Source organism: Vanessa atalanta, chromosome 10, assembly GCF_905147765.1.
Source record: "Vanessa atalanta chromosome 10, ilVanAtal1.2, whole genome shotgun sequence".
Lineage (NCBI taxonomy): Eukaryota > Metazoa > Arthropoda > Insecta > Lepidoptera > Nymphalidae > Vanessa > Vanessa atalanta.
In genome coordinates, this window is record NC_061880.1 from 1321540 (window position 1) to 1342500 (window position 20961).

Genomic DNA, 20961 nt, shown 5'->3' on the forward strand with positions numbered 1-20961 from the left:
GGTATAGGTAATGTTTTCTAATCAAGGAATTCAGAACGTTGAGACCCTTGCCCCTTTGCTGACATTCTAGCGGTTTAATTTATTAATAAAGAAATTGACATGACATATAGTTTATAATTTATTAATCAAGAAAATGACATGATATATAGCACTCAGGAACAATGTTGCTTTCTACCAGTGAACAAAATTAGTGTCCGAGATCACTCCATACAACCACACAAAAAAAAATTACCTCTTTATAATATCAGTATATATTGGCTCATTCGCCCTTGGGATGCTATATAGATATACATACAGATGCTACCTTGATACTCACACATGTTTTCACAATTTTATTAAGTTAAGTTTACAGATATATAGATAAATAAAATATTATATATTTGAGCTGACTTCAAAAAAAGGAGGTTATCAATTCGATACGAATGTATGTAACATTGTTAGCATTGAATAATATTTGAGTATGATGATCCATTTAGGCTTCCAAGCACGTATTCTTAATTTCGGAACTGTATAATAATTAAAAATCATATTATTATATCATTAGGTACACTTCAACTTAGCAAACGGTGTAAGTTTCATTAAAATCGGTCCAGTAATTTCAGAGATATAGGTAAATTACTCGTAAGAAAATATAGGTAGGTAGACAACTACCATACTATCTCTGAAATTACTGGACCGATGGAGGTAGTAATAATCATAACTATACGTACAAACGTATACTTAGTTATAATTATTATGTTATTCCATATAGTTATTTTAATTTTTTTATAAATTATTTTTATTAAAACGACCACAATGTAAATCCACGATATTATTTAAAAAAAATTGGCGCCGGCGCATGGGAACTTTGTATTATGAAAACATTTAAATGGATACCGTAATGCTATACTTTAGAAGTTTTTGCATGGTTTTTGTGGCATAGAGGAAGTGTCTCTGTGTTAGTTTAGGCTCAACTTGTAATGGAGAAAAATATTTAGTCATCTACTCCCAAATATCATTGACCGGGGCGAATGTTTTTGTTGTAAATAGAGAAAGTTAACTGTACATCAAATATCTCATAGCCTAGGGCTCCATTTATACTTATAATACCTGGCAACATGTCAGGTATTCAATTTTTTTTGTTATAAAAACACATTCTCCAATAATTTAATAGAAATACCTAATTATGGTGTTACATTTTTATTTAATTTTTTGTCTTGAATTGCAGCTTGGTGTATGATTTTTATTATGTTTGTTTTATTCATTTTTTTTAAGTTAAATATTTCGTATATTGTCAAAAAAATCGTCTTCAGAGTTATAATTTCTTATTTAGAAGCTTACAGATTTTTTATCTGAAAATGTGTTATGCATACGTTTATTAAAATCGTAACTATTTAAGGAGCTGCATTGATTTTCTTGATAGGTAAGTGTAAATCGGCATTATGTTACAGATAAAAGCGGATGCGCCGGCGCCGCCGCCAGTTGGCACTTGTCAGAACATGGCGCGCTGAAATATAGCGCGTAAGTTTTAAAATGAAGCGGTTCAAAAATTGATTGAAAAATATTTCTCTTAAATCATTTTTATAAGCTTATGGAAATTATAATTTTTTTATCCACTTTCTTGATCAATATTGTAAACTCGACCATAGAAGAGAAACAATGACAGCACTAACCAGTCACTCCCTCCAAGATGGCGTTGACGAAGTTGCCAACATTAAATAAAGCAACATTGCCTTGTGGACGTAAGTTTTAAAAAAATCTTTGTGTCGCGTTTTGTTATTATCTCTGTCTCTGTTGTTACTATCTCTGTGCGATTTAATTTCCATTATAGATAATCGCTAGCACGTGTCACTTGCGACACACATCAACTGAAACTTAATCAGCGAGGTCGGGAGGTGATCGCATGTCTGAAGTCACTGTCATTTGAAATGAACTAAACGCGTTGTCGACACGTCACTAATGTAAATATAAACATTCGGAATGTGGTTACCAAATATTGAGTTATAAGTACTAAAAATAATTTGAGGTTAGTTTTTATAGATCAACAATGTCTTCTCTAAGTAACGAGTTTGAAACATATCAATATTTAACAGTTAGCTTAGAGGTCGAAATTAGTCCGTAATATTTATTGATAATTCGAGAAAACATATGTATTTTACACGTATTACCAAAATGTTTTAATTGTTAGCACTAACGCTCGTTTATAGCTACGGAACGAAAAAATGGATTGATCAACAAAGGAAAACGAGGCATTATAATTATTAAGAAATTGATGATAGAGTTTTACGTCGAGTTTCAAGTTTATTTGTACAAAGATGCTCCACCAGTATAGGTGTTTGTTTGTTGCTAATTATAACACGCAAGTATAAAATTATGTGCTTTGTTCTTTTATTAATCGTTTAATTATAAAGTGCTCTAAGATGCGATCTTCGATCAGTCTCGAATGTAAAACGGCCATTTTGATTTCAAGAACGAATTAATTCAGTGCTAGCTTTTTCAGCGTTTTTCACTGAAGAGATATGTTATGTTATTAACTGTATGTTACCGAAGTTGTAATCATAATTACCTTTTCTTATCCTTATATATTGTATTAGTTAACTCAACGTTTTTCAGTCTATTTATTCAATAATTAACATTATTATTGAATAATGCTACGATAATAAATGCTACAATAATAACAATATTTGTTATATATTTACATTTTTATGTTAAATGATTTTTAATTTGTATTGATATAACTATAAAAGTATAATTTTAGTCTGATTTATATTTAAACAATTAAAATATACAAAGAAACATGTACCTATGCCTTTGGTTTTTTTTTTTTATAAATGTCAAAATATTAAGTGCTTTCTTATATTAAACTAAAGCACGGTTAAACTGTATTTATGTATATACTATATGCATAGTAATGTTACATAAATACTTTTAATGTTCATAAAAAAGTCCATGCTATGAACAAAGCAGGAGAAAATAAGCAGTTTCATATTTTACTTAGGTATAATAAATAAATAAATATAATAAATATTGGACAACATCACATACATAACTCTGATCCCAATGTAAGTAGCTAAAGCACTTGTGTTATGGAAAATCAGAAGTAACGACGGTACCACAAACACCCAGATCCAAGACAACGAAGAAAACTAATAAACTTTTCCTACGTCGACTCGGCTGGGAATCGAACCCGCGACCTCGGAGTGACCGACCCATGAAAACCGATGTATACACTACTAGACCACGAAGTTCGTCAAATCCGGTGTACACACTAAATATAATAGGTATAATAATTTACGAACATTTTAATATTTTAATATAGCATAAAGAAATATAAGCATGTTCATGCTTAGATTTGATAAATTATAAGATTGACCTTAATAAGAGTACAACAAAACCCGTAGCATTAAAACTAACGGCGCTAATGATAGATAACGCACGTAGAAATATAAAATGAGCCTAATTCGGCGCGGAAACATTAACTTTGTAATTTCACACAAAACGTTCGCTTAACAGTAACGATTTGACGATTTAATTATATTTGCTTGCGCAAATCTAAACCCGTCAATGCTAATGAACGGTCCAAATTACCGGTGGAGTAATTCTAGCAAACAGGCCCCAAAACTGGTCATCTGGTGAACCCTTCGATGTTTGCGCGGGTCGCTGCGGCCCCGTCGTTGAATTATTCATATACTGCGACAGCTAATTGTAATGAAATTTATGCCCCCCTCCCCGTGCCTCTGGTGTTTGAGAGAGGCTTACATGTGTTTTAGGAAAATCAAAATCTAGTCAGATTTGGATTTTCATGTAAATTGTGACTATGGAATACAAATAAAAAAATCACTTTGTATGCCATAAATATCTAGTTCAAAATGAAAATGTTGTAAAAGAAAATAGTATTTAGGTAAATTTAACTTATAATAAAAATTAAATTTTATTATTAAATATTACTGTAAATATATGTAAAGAAATCTGCTAGATATCTAACTATTTTATTAAAATTACATCTATCTATAGGTTTGTTAAAAAAACATCTTTACATCGTACACATTACCTAATCACTGTAAATACTATATTTAGCTATTAAAGAGATCTGGAACAAAAGAGAATTAATCGATGTATGTTTTTTCAAATATCGTAATTGTTATTAATATTTTTAAATAAACAATACACGTTAATATTATTTCTTTCACACAAATTAAATCCAACAAAATCACGCTTAGTGAATATACCTAATTGTATTAAAATCATATATAATCGTAATCGTATCGACAATGTATGAAATGTACTTTATATATGTAAACTATACAAAAAAGGATATCTGAATCAATATCTGGATATCTGAATCTGAGTCAATATTTCAACTCTACCGTTTCGGAAAGCAGCCAGCGAGAAGAAACGGCAAGAAACTCTCATAGTTGCTCTTTTAAATAAACAGATAAAATCAAAGTAAATCAGTCCTGAGCCCGAGCCTAAATCCAGGAGCCTTTACCCGAAAAGTATTATTCTAATGAATAACATCTACGATTAATTTTGTCTTAATCTACTTATAAGATTCCCATTAAAAACAAACTCAGGCTTTTTTATAATGAGATATTTTTTTCTTTAAAATGTGTTATTTTCCATAGCATCTCCTTTATCGAAACTGTATGTAACCCAAATCGAAAATAAAGTTAGACAACGAACGAGTCTTATTATTTTATTAGTTCACGCGCGATTTAATCACGATTGTTGGTTTTGGTAAGTTAATAAGCGGGAACGGGTAGAAGCCCCCGCGAAAATTTGACGCGGGCCTAAGAGGCACACTGCATACAAAGGGTTAACTGTCACGTCTATTGTTAATGTCTACTCGAATTAAAAGGCCTACGGCATTCTCTGACATAATATGGTATTTTGATGGAATAATAAATATATTCCATAGAAATGGTGTAAACTTATTACCATATTACCTATTATTTTATTACCAAAATAATTAATTATATCGTGTCTTTCGATGGATCAGAAATAATGACTCTATTATTTCTAGAGATTTATTTTACTATACATTATATGATATAAAGGCTTTTGTCTCGTAATAATACCACCCAACTCAAAAGTAAGATTAAAATATTTAGGAAAGCGTATAACCTTTACCGGAAATTACTTAGTCTAAGCCAAATATTAGACGACAAAAAAATCCTTATCGTAGACATTTTGAATACTCAAAAGCCATCTCGGGGAGATCGTAACAAAAGATACAGTTCAATAGGGGTGTCGTCAGTCCTTTTTTAATACAAACCAACAATTTATCCATGCATTAAGATAATTTTTTTCTAGGGTATTTTGAGCTCTACGCTAGTAGGATAAGGGTTTGAAATTTTTTCACAGTTTTCAATGTGATTTTGTTGCAAGTAATTTAAGGGAGAGTGGGGCGTTATCGACCGTTGTGTGTCCATCTATTTACTAATGACTTCCGGCGTCAGGTGCGCCATGTCCTTTCTACGTTTTTTGTTGATTTGTTTAAGGTTGATGAAAAATGTTCGCGATTGTTACTTTATTTTAAAAATTGCTTTTAACGAATGGTTACATATGAATATATATGATGTTATATAATTTATTATTCACATAAATACATTTATAACTGTAAATATTTTCATTATACTACTACATATGAAATATAACTAATAACTGCGTTTTTTTTAAATATTATTAATATTAAATTTCTAATATTTTATTCGTATAGAAACAATTATTGCATACCCTAAATATAATCAAGTATATAAAGTTTAAAAAAAGAAAAGAAAAATATCGATAAATAAAAAAAACTGTCAACATAAAAACATGATCGTATTTTATCTGTAGGTACATAACACAGGATCTATGTCACAGCACATAAAACATACATATACCATCTAACACTAACAACAATTGAATCCAATCGTATCAATTACAGATCCCAACACAACAAATATATACCCTAATTCTTCAAATAAAGAGTTTATTTTCCTCTGTTCCGTGATGGAAGAACTAGGGGTATCGGTTACAAAAGTCGTTTAAACTGTAGAGGGATTTTCAACGCTAGCGTATAATATTAGAGTGTATTTTAGATTGTATTATTTTGAGAAGAAATGTGGTGTCAGTTACAGGATTGGCTGGTAGCGACCCCGCCCCGGTATTACCTACATACACCCACGTGAATAAGGCTATTGTCGTTAGTAAATATTATACTAAACCTAACCAATATTTACGTTATGTAAGATCATTCTGGTCAGGTAATTTCTCTTAAATACTGAATATTTTAATAATAAACTTGTTTTTGTACCTATATTATATTCCCATAACAAACCTTAGATTTATATATTACTCGTGATCAAATAATATTTTTTTTTATTTAAAATAAATCCAATTTAATTTTACTTCCACAGTTCCGAACGACTATGCTGACGTTCGAAATGACAAACACCATAAAATATTTAGATCTCGATTAGTGATGTCCGATCAAGTTAAGCGAAACTTTATTTATTATCTTTACTGCCAATAGAATAGGCCGTATCTACCAAAACTATAAAGCAAATTTTTAGTTTCTCACGCAGAAACGTAGAAAAGACAGTTCAATAATTCTAGAAGATTCAATAAAATGTTCCTTGACGATATAGTTATATAAACGTCTACAAACAGTTTTGTTACAACAACGATAAAATAAGCGTCATTATTCAATAGTGAAATTTATTTGTAAGAGTAAAAAATTACAAGAAAATCCAATACTAAAATGTGTAGCGGGACACGGATTGAGAATCATTGGCATAGAATTTATTTACACATAGATAAGGACATTTCTCTTAGTATTTTATATAGAACTCAATTATTTTTCTTAAAAATGCCTAATTCTTAATATCCGTACTGTGACTTTCAATTATTGTATCCAGCATTTTTTTATTAGTATTTATTTAAAATGATAAAATATTCAAAGAGATTTTTATAACTATAGTAATGTAAGAATACTAAACTAAAATGTATCGCTTATTATATTACTCTAAAATAAATATTATCATAACGCGAACTTAAAAAAACATAGTCATGTTAATAGTAAAATATTATACAATAGCCCATCTCTTAACAAACAATTTTTCCCGAGTACCCCAATTAAATATTCAATGCGTCATCTCGACGCAATCAAACGGTCCAGTTGTAAAAACACACAGCATCCGTTTGCTTTGACAGCGTCCCCTGAATGTAGACTAAAAAGAATACAGATAATAAAAGACGTACGTGACCACAGACAATGGAATATTGTCCAAGCAGTAACGTCATACTACTGACCATTTCGAACATCTGACATCATTATAAATACGAAAGAGATGATTACAGCGAGTTTAATATAGACATCTCTTTTTATTTATTTCGTATCTTTACTACACATAGTTTAAGCTTAATTATAAAACTGACCATTCAATAATTTTAAGATTAAAATTCAAACCGGGTAATTTGGTGTCACTTGTATTCCTTTAAAAGTTAATGCTTAACTTATCACGTATTATCATCTGTATAATTAAATTATATTATAATACAATTAGTATTGGTTACGGCGAGTAAGGCGGGGTCTACATTATGTGTCATTATCATAAGGAATAATAGTACAAGTACTACAAATATGAAGTAATTAAATAAACCTAACTAGTTGAGATTGTCAATTTTTGTCACATATTTCTTATTACGATACAGACAATATAATTTGCAGTTGGAATTGGAACTAAGAATGTAAATTTTTTATCTTCATTATTCTAGTTTCAATAGAGTTCGTTAATATCACGGATTTAGGGATCTTGAAGACTTGAAGTAAACTATCGTATATCGTATACTTTTTATAAAGCAAACATACCTTTTTGTACGTAAAATTACTTTATCAGATTTTTTAGTTCGCAACCTAGAGCCGTTACCTCGTAATTATAAAAGCAGTTTTATTCTTTATAATAGAGTAGACATTACCACTTATTTCTTTAAAATAACTTTTATAAGCTCCACTTTAACTTTAATAAGTTATATAAGAGTAAGATCAATCTTTTTTTTTTTGAGATGTTCAAGATTTTTTATAATTTTATAAGGTGTCAATGCCTATGGGATTGTTTTTTATTTATTTATTTATTCGTTAAAAAATATCATTTTTAAAACGTGGGCGATTTATATTTTATCAATGATAAGGGTAAACTCGGATATATATTTTCTATAACAAACATTTTATTTAATGAGCTCTACACAGTCTATTATTTCCAATAAGTTTATATCTTCATCCGTAAAACAACGTTATGTGTATATGCCGGATTCATCTCGAAAGTCTCGGCTTCTATTATTATCTAATTAGTAAGCTAAAATAGAATGTCAATTAGATTTAATAATCGCAGTTGTAACCCAAAGTAATACCTATAACAACATAATTATCACTATTAAATTGATCGAGCTATCAACACCGCAAAACAACAAATATAAGTAATTAAAATAAAATAAATATTTAAAAAGAAAGAGCATTGTAGTAGAAAATAAACTTATTATTAATTTTACCTTAAAGTTTTTAACGTGAATGATTGTTAAAAAAATTGATACGTAAGTATCATTAGATATATTAAAGTTATCAAAGATTTAACAACAAATATTCGTGAGCATGTAATGATTAAGTATAGTCCTTATAGTAAACAATTACAACAGAATCCATTAAATTTCATAAAGGTAGGTAGGTTGCTTGTACACAAATAATTACTGCACAGGCAACATAAAAATGAGTACATAAGTTTAGCGCACCGAGACACTCGGGTGCCTACTCGACTCGGTATAATTGTCTGCAGTTTTGAGCTTAACGAAGCCACTCTTGAGACGGGCACCTGCCCGTCATCGTGCATCTGCTTCATATTGTCACAAGATGTTTACTTATTACGAATTTTGACGAGAATCTCTTTTATGATGAATAATTTAATATATTTTGTACTCTTGAAAATATTCTATGTTTTTCATTTGTTAATTATATTGCTAATATTGTAAATGAGATACTTTATACGGTAGGATTTTTTTACTTAACGGGCTGTAAGTACATAATTAAGCTATGACGTAAAATTTGATAGGAGTAATTTATATACATATATGTATATTTACTTATTTAATATAATAAATATTATATTGAAATAACACCAGATGTCTGGTACCTAACAACTAGAAGGTACCTCATGTATCTATATAATTTGACGTTCTAAAAAAAATAAACCGAAGCTAACTAATAATTGATATAAGTATATTTTTTTATTCCTTAACGAGTTATTTGTTGTTATTTGATAATATGGCTGAGAAACCCAGTTATTCTAGAAATGAATTATTTCTATTGTAATATTTTAAATTTTTAAAAGATCTGTTGTTAAATGAAGTACTTACCTAAAACAAAATTATATGACTAATTAAAAATATAATCTTTAATCTTTAAGTATCTCTCAATCATTGCTAAAACTCAAAAGCATAATTAACAATCCAATTTAATTAGATATATTCTGATACAATATTCGTAATGATAAAAATGGAGCGAATTAATTGCCGGACGAAGTGAAGTTGGTCCGTACTCACTTCATTACTGACTCGCAAATTGACTTCGTTACGGTTCCGAACGGACGAGCGTAACTACCGAAATGTGCTCATATTTTCCGGGTATTTTTTATGTTCAGTAGTTATAAGGCAAAAAAACTAAAACGCATAATTTACTTTGCTCACCACATGCTCTATAGTCTATGTCGTTTTGGAACTGTGATAAATATTAAACTAAGTTTATTTCATCTGATGTTTTGTACTGTAAAAAAAGGATGTGGAATAAATATAGCCTTAATATTATTATTATTATTGAGAGAGAGCTATAATTCTAAAACATTTTTTTTCCATTGTTAGCTTTTAATGTAACTTAATAATGTGACTCAATAACAATCACATGCAATGCACCCTAAAATTGAACAAAATGGCGTCGTATCAACCGCCATAATTGTTATAGACAACATTTTTTTTTGCATTGCCAAAGGCACAAAGTTCAAAATCCTACAAAAAGCTTTTTGTAATTTATTACAATTTCATTTTCACATAATAGCGTCGTCACAAAAGAAGTACATAGAAGCTGGGTGTAAAATAACATTTTAAATGAATCTTTTCGTAGGGGCGCGATAATAGGTATTGCGAGCTCTCGCTACGCGTGACGCACCCTCTCGGTTGAAATCAAAATTTTGGTTTTGACATCGGAGGAAATTGGACGCTCTTTATAGATATTATAAGTAAAATACAATATAAACAAAAGAATAAAATATATATGAAAATTAAAACAATTAATAGTTACAAAAATATTATACTTTACTTACTCAATATTAATCAATCAAAATAAGGTATTAAACTTAGGTTGATATTATTTTTTTATTGAGTTATCTCTTAAATAACTTGATGAAAATGGATTAAAGATTCCCAATTATTTAGTTTTATTAAACAGATACACAAGTTACACACTTTTCTATTATTTTTATTTATTTTATAAATGTCTCCTACTACTGAGCAGATTCATATTTAAAAGAGAGTTTGGAGTTTATTCCATTACGCCGCGGCTTTTTGTTGAATTATACCTACATGTGACGGAATTTGTTCGTAAACAATGTACTTCTTAAACGCCAAACATGAACGTGCGCAACTGTAAACATAAATATTACTGAAAGAAAAGGAATTAAATACAAATACAACTTTTTGAACGATTACTAATCATCGGTAGAAATTTAAATATTCTGAGTCCACTGAGCCATAGGCTAAAATAAAATATGTTGATGAAACAATTTAACTAGAAAATAAATAAAGACGAAATGGAGAAAAAAACTCAACGCAACAAAATCGGTAACTAGCAGTAAGTATAACTATAGCATGGAGAAACTTTTATTTGAAAATGTTCCATATAAAATACCTTTTAACTTAAATAAGCTATAAACCGTCATGCAAAATGAAAGTTAATAAAGTGCGCTCATAAAAGTCCTCTTCGCTCCATAGTACAGCACCCGACGAGGGTACGAGCACAAACGAAGTTACACAGTCAAGTAGGTAACGAGTGGCCTCTATTGTGCCCTACGTGTAATGCAGTCGTAACGTAACGTGGTTACCGGTCGCCGGGACGCATGCTAATGCCACGTCCGAAAAAAAAGTAAAAAGTCAACTGTCCAGAGCGCTCCGTCAGTAAACTGAGTTGGTGGATTTTCTCTTTTTTGAATATGCTCAGATTCATGTGGCGGAATTTTACGGTGTAAAATTTATGTGCTACTCCTTTTTTTATCATTTTATTTAATACAACGAAATATAAAAGTAGGCGTAAATTTAAATGTAATATCGCTAAATATTCATAAGTATATTTTTACATTTATATTTTATACAACTAGAAAAAAATCTTCGAAAAAACACAGCACGATATTGGTTTAATGCAATTGTATCACGTTCAACAGATAATACAACAAAGTCGATTTTCGAATTAACAAATAGAGATCAAATAAAATTTGTACCATGCGACCGGGCAAGTTTCGCGTTACAAAATAGACGGCAACGCGACACCGCATACCTGGCGCATTATATCGAATAATTTGATAAATATCTCCATTACGGTTTGAAATTCAAAGCTTTTATGAGATTAACGAACGCTTTCAAATATAATTTTGTGAGACGCGTCAAAAGCGGCAAGGCGTTGAATTCAGATGTGGGTTTGCGGTGTTACAACCGACATTTATATAATTTAAGATTTTTAGATATAATGCCTCTTTTAGTTATTGATTCTTCGTGTTCCTTAGCCATGGCCGGCTGAAAAAAATAAGAATTGACTTCTTTTTTCTTTTTCGTGCGAAATAAGCCCGACTTAAATAGGTATATTCGTTAAACAAAAATTAAAGCATTCGAATGAACGAAATACAGTCATAATAGTAACTTAAAAGAATCATCTTTCAATCACCCAGCACAGAGTCCCCGCACGTGATTATTAATCATCTCACGAAAGCCGATGGGGCGTGGACTGTCGTGTCCGTGTCGCCCCGTCGCGCCATTTACATGACAATCGCATCCCTCGGGCTTATGTACTCCTGGTAGATATCGCTAGCTTTACATTGCATATGCGACATTTTGAATATTTTGTCCATGATTTTCAATTTATTAAGATCGGTTTGATTGTTGTAACGTATATATATATCTACATATGTATATTTTAATGTCGCAAATTGAAATAAATGCACATTAATAAGTATTTGTAAACGGTAAGTGGTTACCACCGCCCAAGATATTGAGCCATAAAAAATTTTAGTCATTACTTACATCTCCAATACGCCGCCAACCTTGAGAACTAAGTTATTATGTCCCTTGTTACTTGTACTATTTACACTGGCTCACTCAAGCTTCAAACCCTTTAAACCGGAACACAATAAAGTATTGCTGCTTGGCGGTAGAATATATGATGAGTGGGTGGTACCAACCCAGACGGGCTACTACCACCAAGTAAATATAGAGGCACATTTTTTAAATGGCTTACTGTTTGAAAGATCCAACACTATTCATCTCATTCACACATATCAAAAATAAACTGCTTTACTCAGATTTAAAACAACTACGATTTTTTTTTATTTTGTTAATAATAATATACTCAATTAATAAAATAATATACTTAATTTATTATAAATGTATGGAAACGGAAGGCAATAACAACTATTACGTTATATATTTTTTAATATTCATCTTTTATCGTGGCATAGCATTGGCTTGGCTTGGCTTAGAATATACCGTGGCTGTACAGTATTTTACAAATAAATTAATAATACAGTGTTAAAATACTTAAATGCTTTCTAATCTAAATTGTAAGTAGATTCCATTTAAATTAAAAAAAATATATATATTATACCGTATATGTTTGATTGTAAGTACATTAATGTATCATGAATACTACATGTACGTTGCTCTTATATTATATGATGTTTATTCAATTTTCATTGTAAGATACAACATCTACATCAGTAAGTTGAAAAGCGATTATATCCTACCTTTTATCTACGAGGGAGCGTGAATAGAAGTGTCTAGTGATGCTGAGGCACGTTCCAACTCTCTGAAAACACTTGGTACAAGTAAGATTTGATAAAGATCTGTATCGAAGTGTAACTATAATATATTATTGTGTAGGTACCTCCTTTCTTTCGCGAGAACGTTGTATATTAAGCAAAATAAATTTGATTATCGCCTGAGATTTTCTTACCAATATTATAAAGTGAATTTGTTTTATGTTTGTGATTTAACGGATGTCGGTTGTGATAGAAATGTCATAGGATAAATTGAACGAAAAGCTATAACTTACATTGAATCTGAATTCTACCAACAAGAACCATCATGAAAGAGTAGTTATCACTTTTGCTTAATATAATAAGTATATACATTAATTACTTTTATAAAGTAATATATACGAATAACTACTATTTTTAACGGTTTAAATAATATTTAGGTTGCCAGTCTGACTATCTGCTTGGATTCAAAAAAGAAGTGAACATGTACCTACCTAGTAGACAGAATTGCTTAAGTATCTACTCTTTATATAAATAATCATAAAAAAATAGTGATCACGATCACATTTGTATTACAGATGCCTTAAAAAAGGCTTTTGATATATGTCGTTACATTAAAATAAATATTTGGTAATTTAATTTCTTTCAATTGATACTGTTAGCTAATAATCAAATTGTTTCCCAAAACTCCCAAAATATAATCTTCAGCTTGATCCATTTGGCACTCAAGGTTGTTAGGATCCTTTTTCCATCCATAACATTATGAATGTAAAATTATCAGAGTGCTTGATATTACACGCAATTCCTGCGTTCATTCCCTACATGACATCGATTTGAAAGCCCAAAGTGATCTTGAATTACTTAAAGAATTATTTGATCACAACAAAAAATATGTGAGTAGAGGATAAGAATTCACAAAGAACATCGAAATTTACAAAACGCGACTCATCAATGAATAAAATATACTTTCGATATTAATTTTTAACAGATGTTTTACTAATGTACGTATATGCTTATATTTAGACAGAAACGTTTTAGTTATGTACCTAATTGTATTATATGTTTCTAAACTAACAATAATACTTTATTATTATTTAAATATCAAAATTGTTTTACGTGAACAACGCATAAGTTATAATAAGAATACTGTTACCTGAAAATATAATCAATAATTGATTTTTGTAGGTAAAAGAACGAGCTAGAACGATATCAATATTTTCAAAAAATAACATCGCACGTCCGAAAGTAAGGTTTAAAAATAATCACAAGTTTATTAACTCTCTCCGATCGTATAGGATTGATGTTTAACTTTATGATAATCAGAGTATGGTTAATGGTATTATACTTATGATGTCTTATGACATCATAAGTATAGTCAGAGTGTTCAGGTATTTGATAGCTAGTGTTTCTTGGAAATAAATAAATATAAATTTGTGTCTGTTGATTTATAATTTCCTTTTCTTTTGGATCTATGAATATTAATTCCGAATGAGTTTCTTATTGCGCAGTATCAAAATTGGGAATCCTATACCTTGCTTAAAAAAAAATACCCTTACAGACCTAGCAACAATACCAAACTTTTTTAATATATTAAATCGTTTATTAATGTAACGAAACGACTTCGTTTATAATAAACAAGTAGCGCCATCTAGAATCTGCAACAGTAATCACCCATAAAATATGTATGTGCAATGTGAATTCCATTGGATACAAAGCACTTCGTCATTCACAAGGCAATTTTTCAACAGTGAAATATTCTTATTGCTTTTACATTACCGTAGGCGTTTGACCGGACAACTGAGCAGATTTAAACTTTAGTGACTGGACACTCGTTAGCCCATCGTTAGCCACCGTGACTTGCCCTTTCAACGTTTGTCATTATGGTCTTACGCTTTGAGTGCCCTGTCTCGCAACCTTAATTTGTTTTCATATCCTTGGGAGTAGACATATTTTATTAAGATAAAACATTTATTTTTAATATTTTGAATTGCATTGTTATTATGTCGTGATCAGGTTTGAGTATGCTGCATGTATAATACTCGGCGTATTAGTATTACTATATGACGATATTAATTATTCCTACTGAAATATATTTGAACACATTCCAGCCTATCTAAAATATTGACATTGACAGTTCAACTTCCACTCTTTAAACTTCATAATCTTACCGACATCCGTTTTATTCGAATCAACTCTGATAACTACTGATAAGAATGGGTCGTAAACTATAGATCGCGTACACTGAAAGGCTAAAGACTGATTTTATTTTAAAAACATATTTATTAAATGGGTGTTAAAAGGAAGCAAGTGTTAGATGTTGTGTCTGGGTGGGAATCTGTGGAGTTAATATTAAAATGTGTTTTTGTGGGTTTGTGGCAAATGATACAACTTTCAGTTCGAAGGTTATGGAAAGGGCACAGGAGGAAATTATCCAAGAACTCTCCACCTGTCGAACTAACCGTAGACTCTTCTATTGGTATACATTGCTACATTAAAATTATGGTAAGTAAATATATTATATTATGTTTCAAGATTGCTATTTTTTTTTAATTTTCAAAGTATTTTTAATATAAATAATATATTATTAAGTTTCTTCATATGTAGGTAAGCTTAAAAAACATAACATTGGTAATTTACATCATCTTATGAGAAGATCATTTTAATTAATAAGATTATAAAAATATTATAGCTACATATTAATGTAAATAAATAATAATTTTATATTTATTTCAGGGTGTAAAATATCATTATGTTGAAACTGGTCCAAAAAATGGTCAGATAGTACTCATTCTTGGCGATGCACCTGACAATGGAGATCTTTGGGTTCCAAGCTGGTCATCAGTAGTCAGGCGTTTAGCTGAACTTGGTCATCATGTCATAACCCTAGACCTTAGAGGTAATGGAGCTAGTGAACCAGGGGATAGGATTGACTTGTCTCCACCACGGGCTGTTGAAGAGTTGAAATCTTTATTGATAGCCCTTGGTGTGTCAGAAAGTGATCCTGCAGTGGTCATCGGCTTTGGAATTGGAGGTATGCTCACTTGGTAAGTTCACTATGACACTATTAATTATCTGTGTTCATTTACTTAACTGAAACAGTCAATTTAGTATTCTTCATTATGTTTTTCTGATAATTAATTATCATCATGAATATATTTCTTCTTATAAATGGAGTCATCAAGTTTCTAATGAATGTCATGTATCATTTAAAACTGACTCATCCAAAATTTTAATTATTTATAACTACATGTGGAAAACACTCATTAATTTATTTAATTGATATTGCTAAATCAATAGTTCATTGACCCTGGCCTTATACCATATCTATCAGTAATTGATATTAAAAAATATAGTACTCTTATCAATTAGTAATTCAAAGTTCTCAGACCACATACTGATCATGTGATAAACATTATGTATGTCACATAGATATAATTAAAATATTGTATCTACAGTGTAAGAGATATTAAAATATATCCATAAAATAATGACACAATAAATATGTACACAACAAATTACTAGTGAATTTTTTGAGTGCGAAATTGTGGACCTCCACTTCATCTATTGTCTTCTCTTGTCTAGCCTATGTAGCTACATACATGGCTTTTCTTTTTATTCTCAAATTAAAAGACGCATAAGACAAAGGTTAGACCAAAATCTCGCGCAGAAACACCGACGCGCACGTTATGATATTTATTTATCATAACATTGTCCTAACGATTTATGTTAGTTGAAGTAGACACTTGAAATTATCTCAAACGGAAGCAGTTATCGTGAGGATCAAATGAAAACGTTAAATCACCTTCCGACATACGCATAATGATTGGCATATAAAATCGGATGTGAAATGCGTGAATTGCGGAGAGCAGAAGAGCGTGGAGGACCGTGATCTCCTGGAAACCGTAATGATTCAAAAGGAGAGGGTGTGAGGGAATGGGAAGGACCAATCTTGCTCGGCGGAGACGATGAAGGCGTCGTCTAGGCCCTCCCAACGTCCGTCTGCTTAAAAAATAGGCACCTCACCCTAATGCCGTGGCCACTTAAGACGGAGTCCTTACAAGTCCCGTTTCAGACGGCCCCAATTAGGATAGCTCATAGTGTTAGGAAGCTAGGAATACGGGGGGTGAGGGAGGGGGAGTAAGATCATCTTCGCCTCTTGACGGAAGCTCAAGTGGTCTGAACCACAAGCAGAGCACATGGAAGAGGCTGCAGATGCGTTATGTAAATAAAATTGCAGTCAGTAGAAAAAATGAGAATGATATTACTTTAAAATTGTTTTTTTTTAGTTTATAATGGCATCGCGTAATGTAATCTTTGTAACCCTCAGAACAAACAAATTCCTACGAGCTTACAACATTTTATAACCGTCAGAGAAGATACAAAAATTCATGAAATGTTTACTTAGTATTGACTACTGTAGTGTGCTGTATTAAAGTTTTTGTAAGACATCGAGTAACTACTTAAAGTTTAAAAACTGAAAAAAAAAATGCAGTAAAACCTCATTTCCTCATAAATATGTGTAAATGAAGAATATATGAATGCCATTGTCTTGGTCGTATTCCGATAAACACTATAAAATATTTGTTTGAAGGTATCTGGTTCATTGCGAAGGATCCTTGGTGAGCAAATTCGCGGTGATCGCGGCACCGCATCCGAATCTCTACTGGCAACACCCACCTGCAGCGTTTTGCCATCGGTCTTTACATTTTATACAGGTAAATAAGTACGTTATAACTATTGTTAATTTACTGTTTGTATGTACCTCTCTATTTATCGGCATACTTTTTTCCGACAGTCAAATTTCAGCCACATCGTCCATTAGTGAAAACCATATATAAAATCCGTTTAGTCTTTTTTTATTTTATCGCATACAGACGCGGCGGCAGGAATTTATTTTATAGTATGCTGTGCTGGGAATACAGACAATACGTCCATAAATATTAGAACTATTTATAAGTACAATATCTTACCTAGTAAAATACCTTATACTCAAGAGGAGACTATTGCCCAACAGTGGATCATTTATAGGCAGTTTTACTACGCTATCAATGCACTGAACCAACCACAGGATCGAAGTTAATTTGTTATATATCCCGTATGTGTATGTACTCTGTACCTAATTAACCGACCAAATAAATCTTTTAAAGCACCTATATGGGCCTGCAGAAAGCTCAGGTGGTAAGGCTCCGAAAATAATGACTTATGTTCATCTCAATAGTAATAGCGAAAACAAATGATTCTATACAATAATTGGACGAGATTTCCAGGATTCGAGGTTTACGTATGTTAAGGATAATTATAAATCCTTATGTGAAATATGCATTAGCATTTTTAAAACCGTTTTACAGCTTACAACTTGTCCGAAACCGTAATACTTCATTTAAATAAATGTCCATGACTTAAATTTTATTGGTATTACAGTGGCCATATTTCCCGGAAAAGTGGCTAGCTGAAGGTGCCATGCAGGAAGGTAGCCAGTGGGCCAGCTCTCGTGCAAGGGACTGGAGTGGCGCCCTGAACTACGTCAGAAGTACGTAATATATTAATATTCTATACGATCATTGTCAGCATCTGTAGTTACAAGGTCAGAATCAATATGGTTTTTACTACATTTTTGTCACTGTTTTCTTTGAATTGGTCCATCGACTGTTGGATGTCCCCCAGTTCATTTATTTATCGAAAATAGTGCTAGAATCTATACCGAGTCTAGCGATGATCTTGACCTGCCAGGTTCCATCACATAATCAGATTTCATAGATATGTTATCTATACATGCAAATCATCATACACTCTTTTTTGAATTCAATCGAAGAATTTTATAAATCAATTTCAACTATAAATTTTGTCTACGACTTTCCAAAGTTTTCCCTTTCTGTTTCGATCGATGCACTACATGTGATCACGTAAGGCGCTGCTCGACAGAAGGGTTTTTATTGTGAACCGGTGATCCGAGACATGAGCGGCGTGTCGCAGGCGCGGCGTGGTACCGCATCGCGGGCGAGCACAGGGTGGCGGCGCGCGGGCTGCTGGCGGGCGCGCGCGACAGCGCGGCGCAGCTCGTGGCGAGCGCGCAGTTCTGCGCGCACCCCGCGCTGCGCCTGCTGGCCGACCCCAGCCCCAGGGACAAGGACTTGCCCGCTCTGATCCTCGACTTCCTCGTGGGTGAGTCCGACCGAAATGTTCATATTATATTAGTAAATGGTAACACTTGAGACAGCTCAGCTGCTGGTGAACGCTAGGCCAGGTGGACTGATAGCCGTCAGTCAGTTTTCTGCTTAATATTATTATAATTTTATGAGACGTCAAATCTTAGAGTGAGATGCCTCCTATGGGGGTTTGGCGGTTCAACTATTCAATATATTTCTTGCCAGGGTTCGTTTTGAATAATAATGTTATTTAATTGTAAAAATGAGTAATTTATGTAGAATGTACAAAGATAGCTCGAATATTTTGAATTCCAGGTTAAAAAATTGGATATGTTAAAAATTTGAATTGAATTTGATTATGTCATAAAAATAATATATACATGCACAACTTATCTTCAGGTAAACAGAAACCAACAGAGGAAGTTTCCAAGGGGTTAATGGGCAGAGTTCTAGGGGCGGTCGCCGACCGGGGACGAGAACTCACTGCCCGCTTAGCGTTACCAGCGAACGCGTGACGTACGAATTTGGTCTCCAAGAACCTTGGAATTATTTATATAGCAAAAATGTGTTTAAAATTGTAATGGCATCTATTTTTGTTATAGCTAAGATTAATATTTTTTAAATTTAAATATATGGCAATTTAATTTTATTTAAGATGTAGAATAATATTGTAAATAAAAAAAAGTAGATTTTATTGCAGTAAAGTTCAAATGGATTGCTATTTATCAGTAACATTCGTATATACATACATACATAAAGTGCTCAGAACTCGTAAACATATTTAATCAATTTCCCTGCATTTATTAGTTTGCGATCACGTGACATGTCTTAACGTCTGATAAAAGGTCACAGAGGATGTGAAATGCATTGATAAAAATATTGTTTAAAACGAGATAAATAACTGTTAAAGTAAATATCGTTCAGAGGAATCATTTAATGTTATTTAAGTGAATATTTCATGACGTTATTATAAATTCTGTAGTTTGGTGCTAAAACAATAAAACATATCTTTGAGTAAAATTTAAACCACAATTTTGTCATTTTCCAAATCATAATAAAAAATGTGAATAAATTATTATATAATATATTACAACTATCAAATACTGTTAAATGATTTTATTATGATTAGGAAAATTAAAGGTTGTTGATATTTTTAGCAGCAGACCACAGAATTGTGATATTTTAAAGTTCCTACTCGTCTTAAGTATGATGTGGTTACTTGTTTTTTTTTTTTGTTATATCCAAAATCTATTAACTTAGAAGTCTATATATAAAAAGGAATGTGCCAGACATATTACTCTTCACTCTATAATGAAACCATAAATTTTAAAAACAAAACCATTGTTTATGGATTAAGCTTGGAATGCATTACGAACACACTTTTTTAGTTCCTAACAATTTTTTGTAAAATCAAGACTATAAATAATGTTGTTCATTTTAATCAATTATAAATTCATCCATATTTAGTTTGTCTTTTAAAGAGTCATTAATGTTTTAAAATATTTCGAAAAATTGCAATAAATATTGCAGCTATATAGGTATATATTTATTTATATTAAAAAATTTAAATATAATTACTATACTATCCTTTTAAATTAGTCAGATTATATTGCCAGCACTTAATTATGTAATGGTTTAAAAATGTTATTGTTCAAATGCATTTTTATCTATTTAGTGGTACATATCAGAATCAAAGACTTGTTTAGCGTTAAGGCCAAAGAATTTTCTATATTATTAAAAAAATAAAACCACATAGGAAAGTGCAAATGCCCTTTTATTACGCAATATGC

The 20961-nt window shown here is 31.4% G+C and overlaps 1 protein-coding gene across 2 annotated transcripts; it reads left to right on the plus strand.

Moving 5' to 3' along the window:
- Positions 1–15179: 15179 nt before the first annotated feature.
- LOC125067038 (epoxide hydrolase 4-like) lies at positions 15180–20932 on the plus strand. 2 transcript variants are annotated; one of them, XM_047675416.1, is made up of 6 exons: positions 15180–15527; positions 15759–16069; positions 17617–17740; positions 18447–18555; positions 18934–19187; positions 19571–20932. In XM_047675416.1, exons 1-5 carry the CDS (start codon positions 15312–15314, stop codon positions 19167–19169), a joined length of 996 nt encoding a protein of 331 aa, XP_047531372.1. In that variant the 5' UTR covers positions 15180–15311; the 3' UTR covers positions 19170–19187; positions 19571–20932. The 2 variants fall into 2 exon arrangements, with proteins under 2 accessions (XP_047531372.1, XP_047531371.1); XM_047675415.1 differs by having other exon boundaries at positions 18999–19187.
- Positions 20933–20961: the final 29 nt, after the last annotated feature.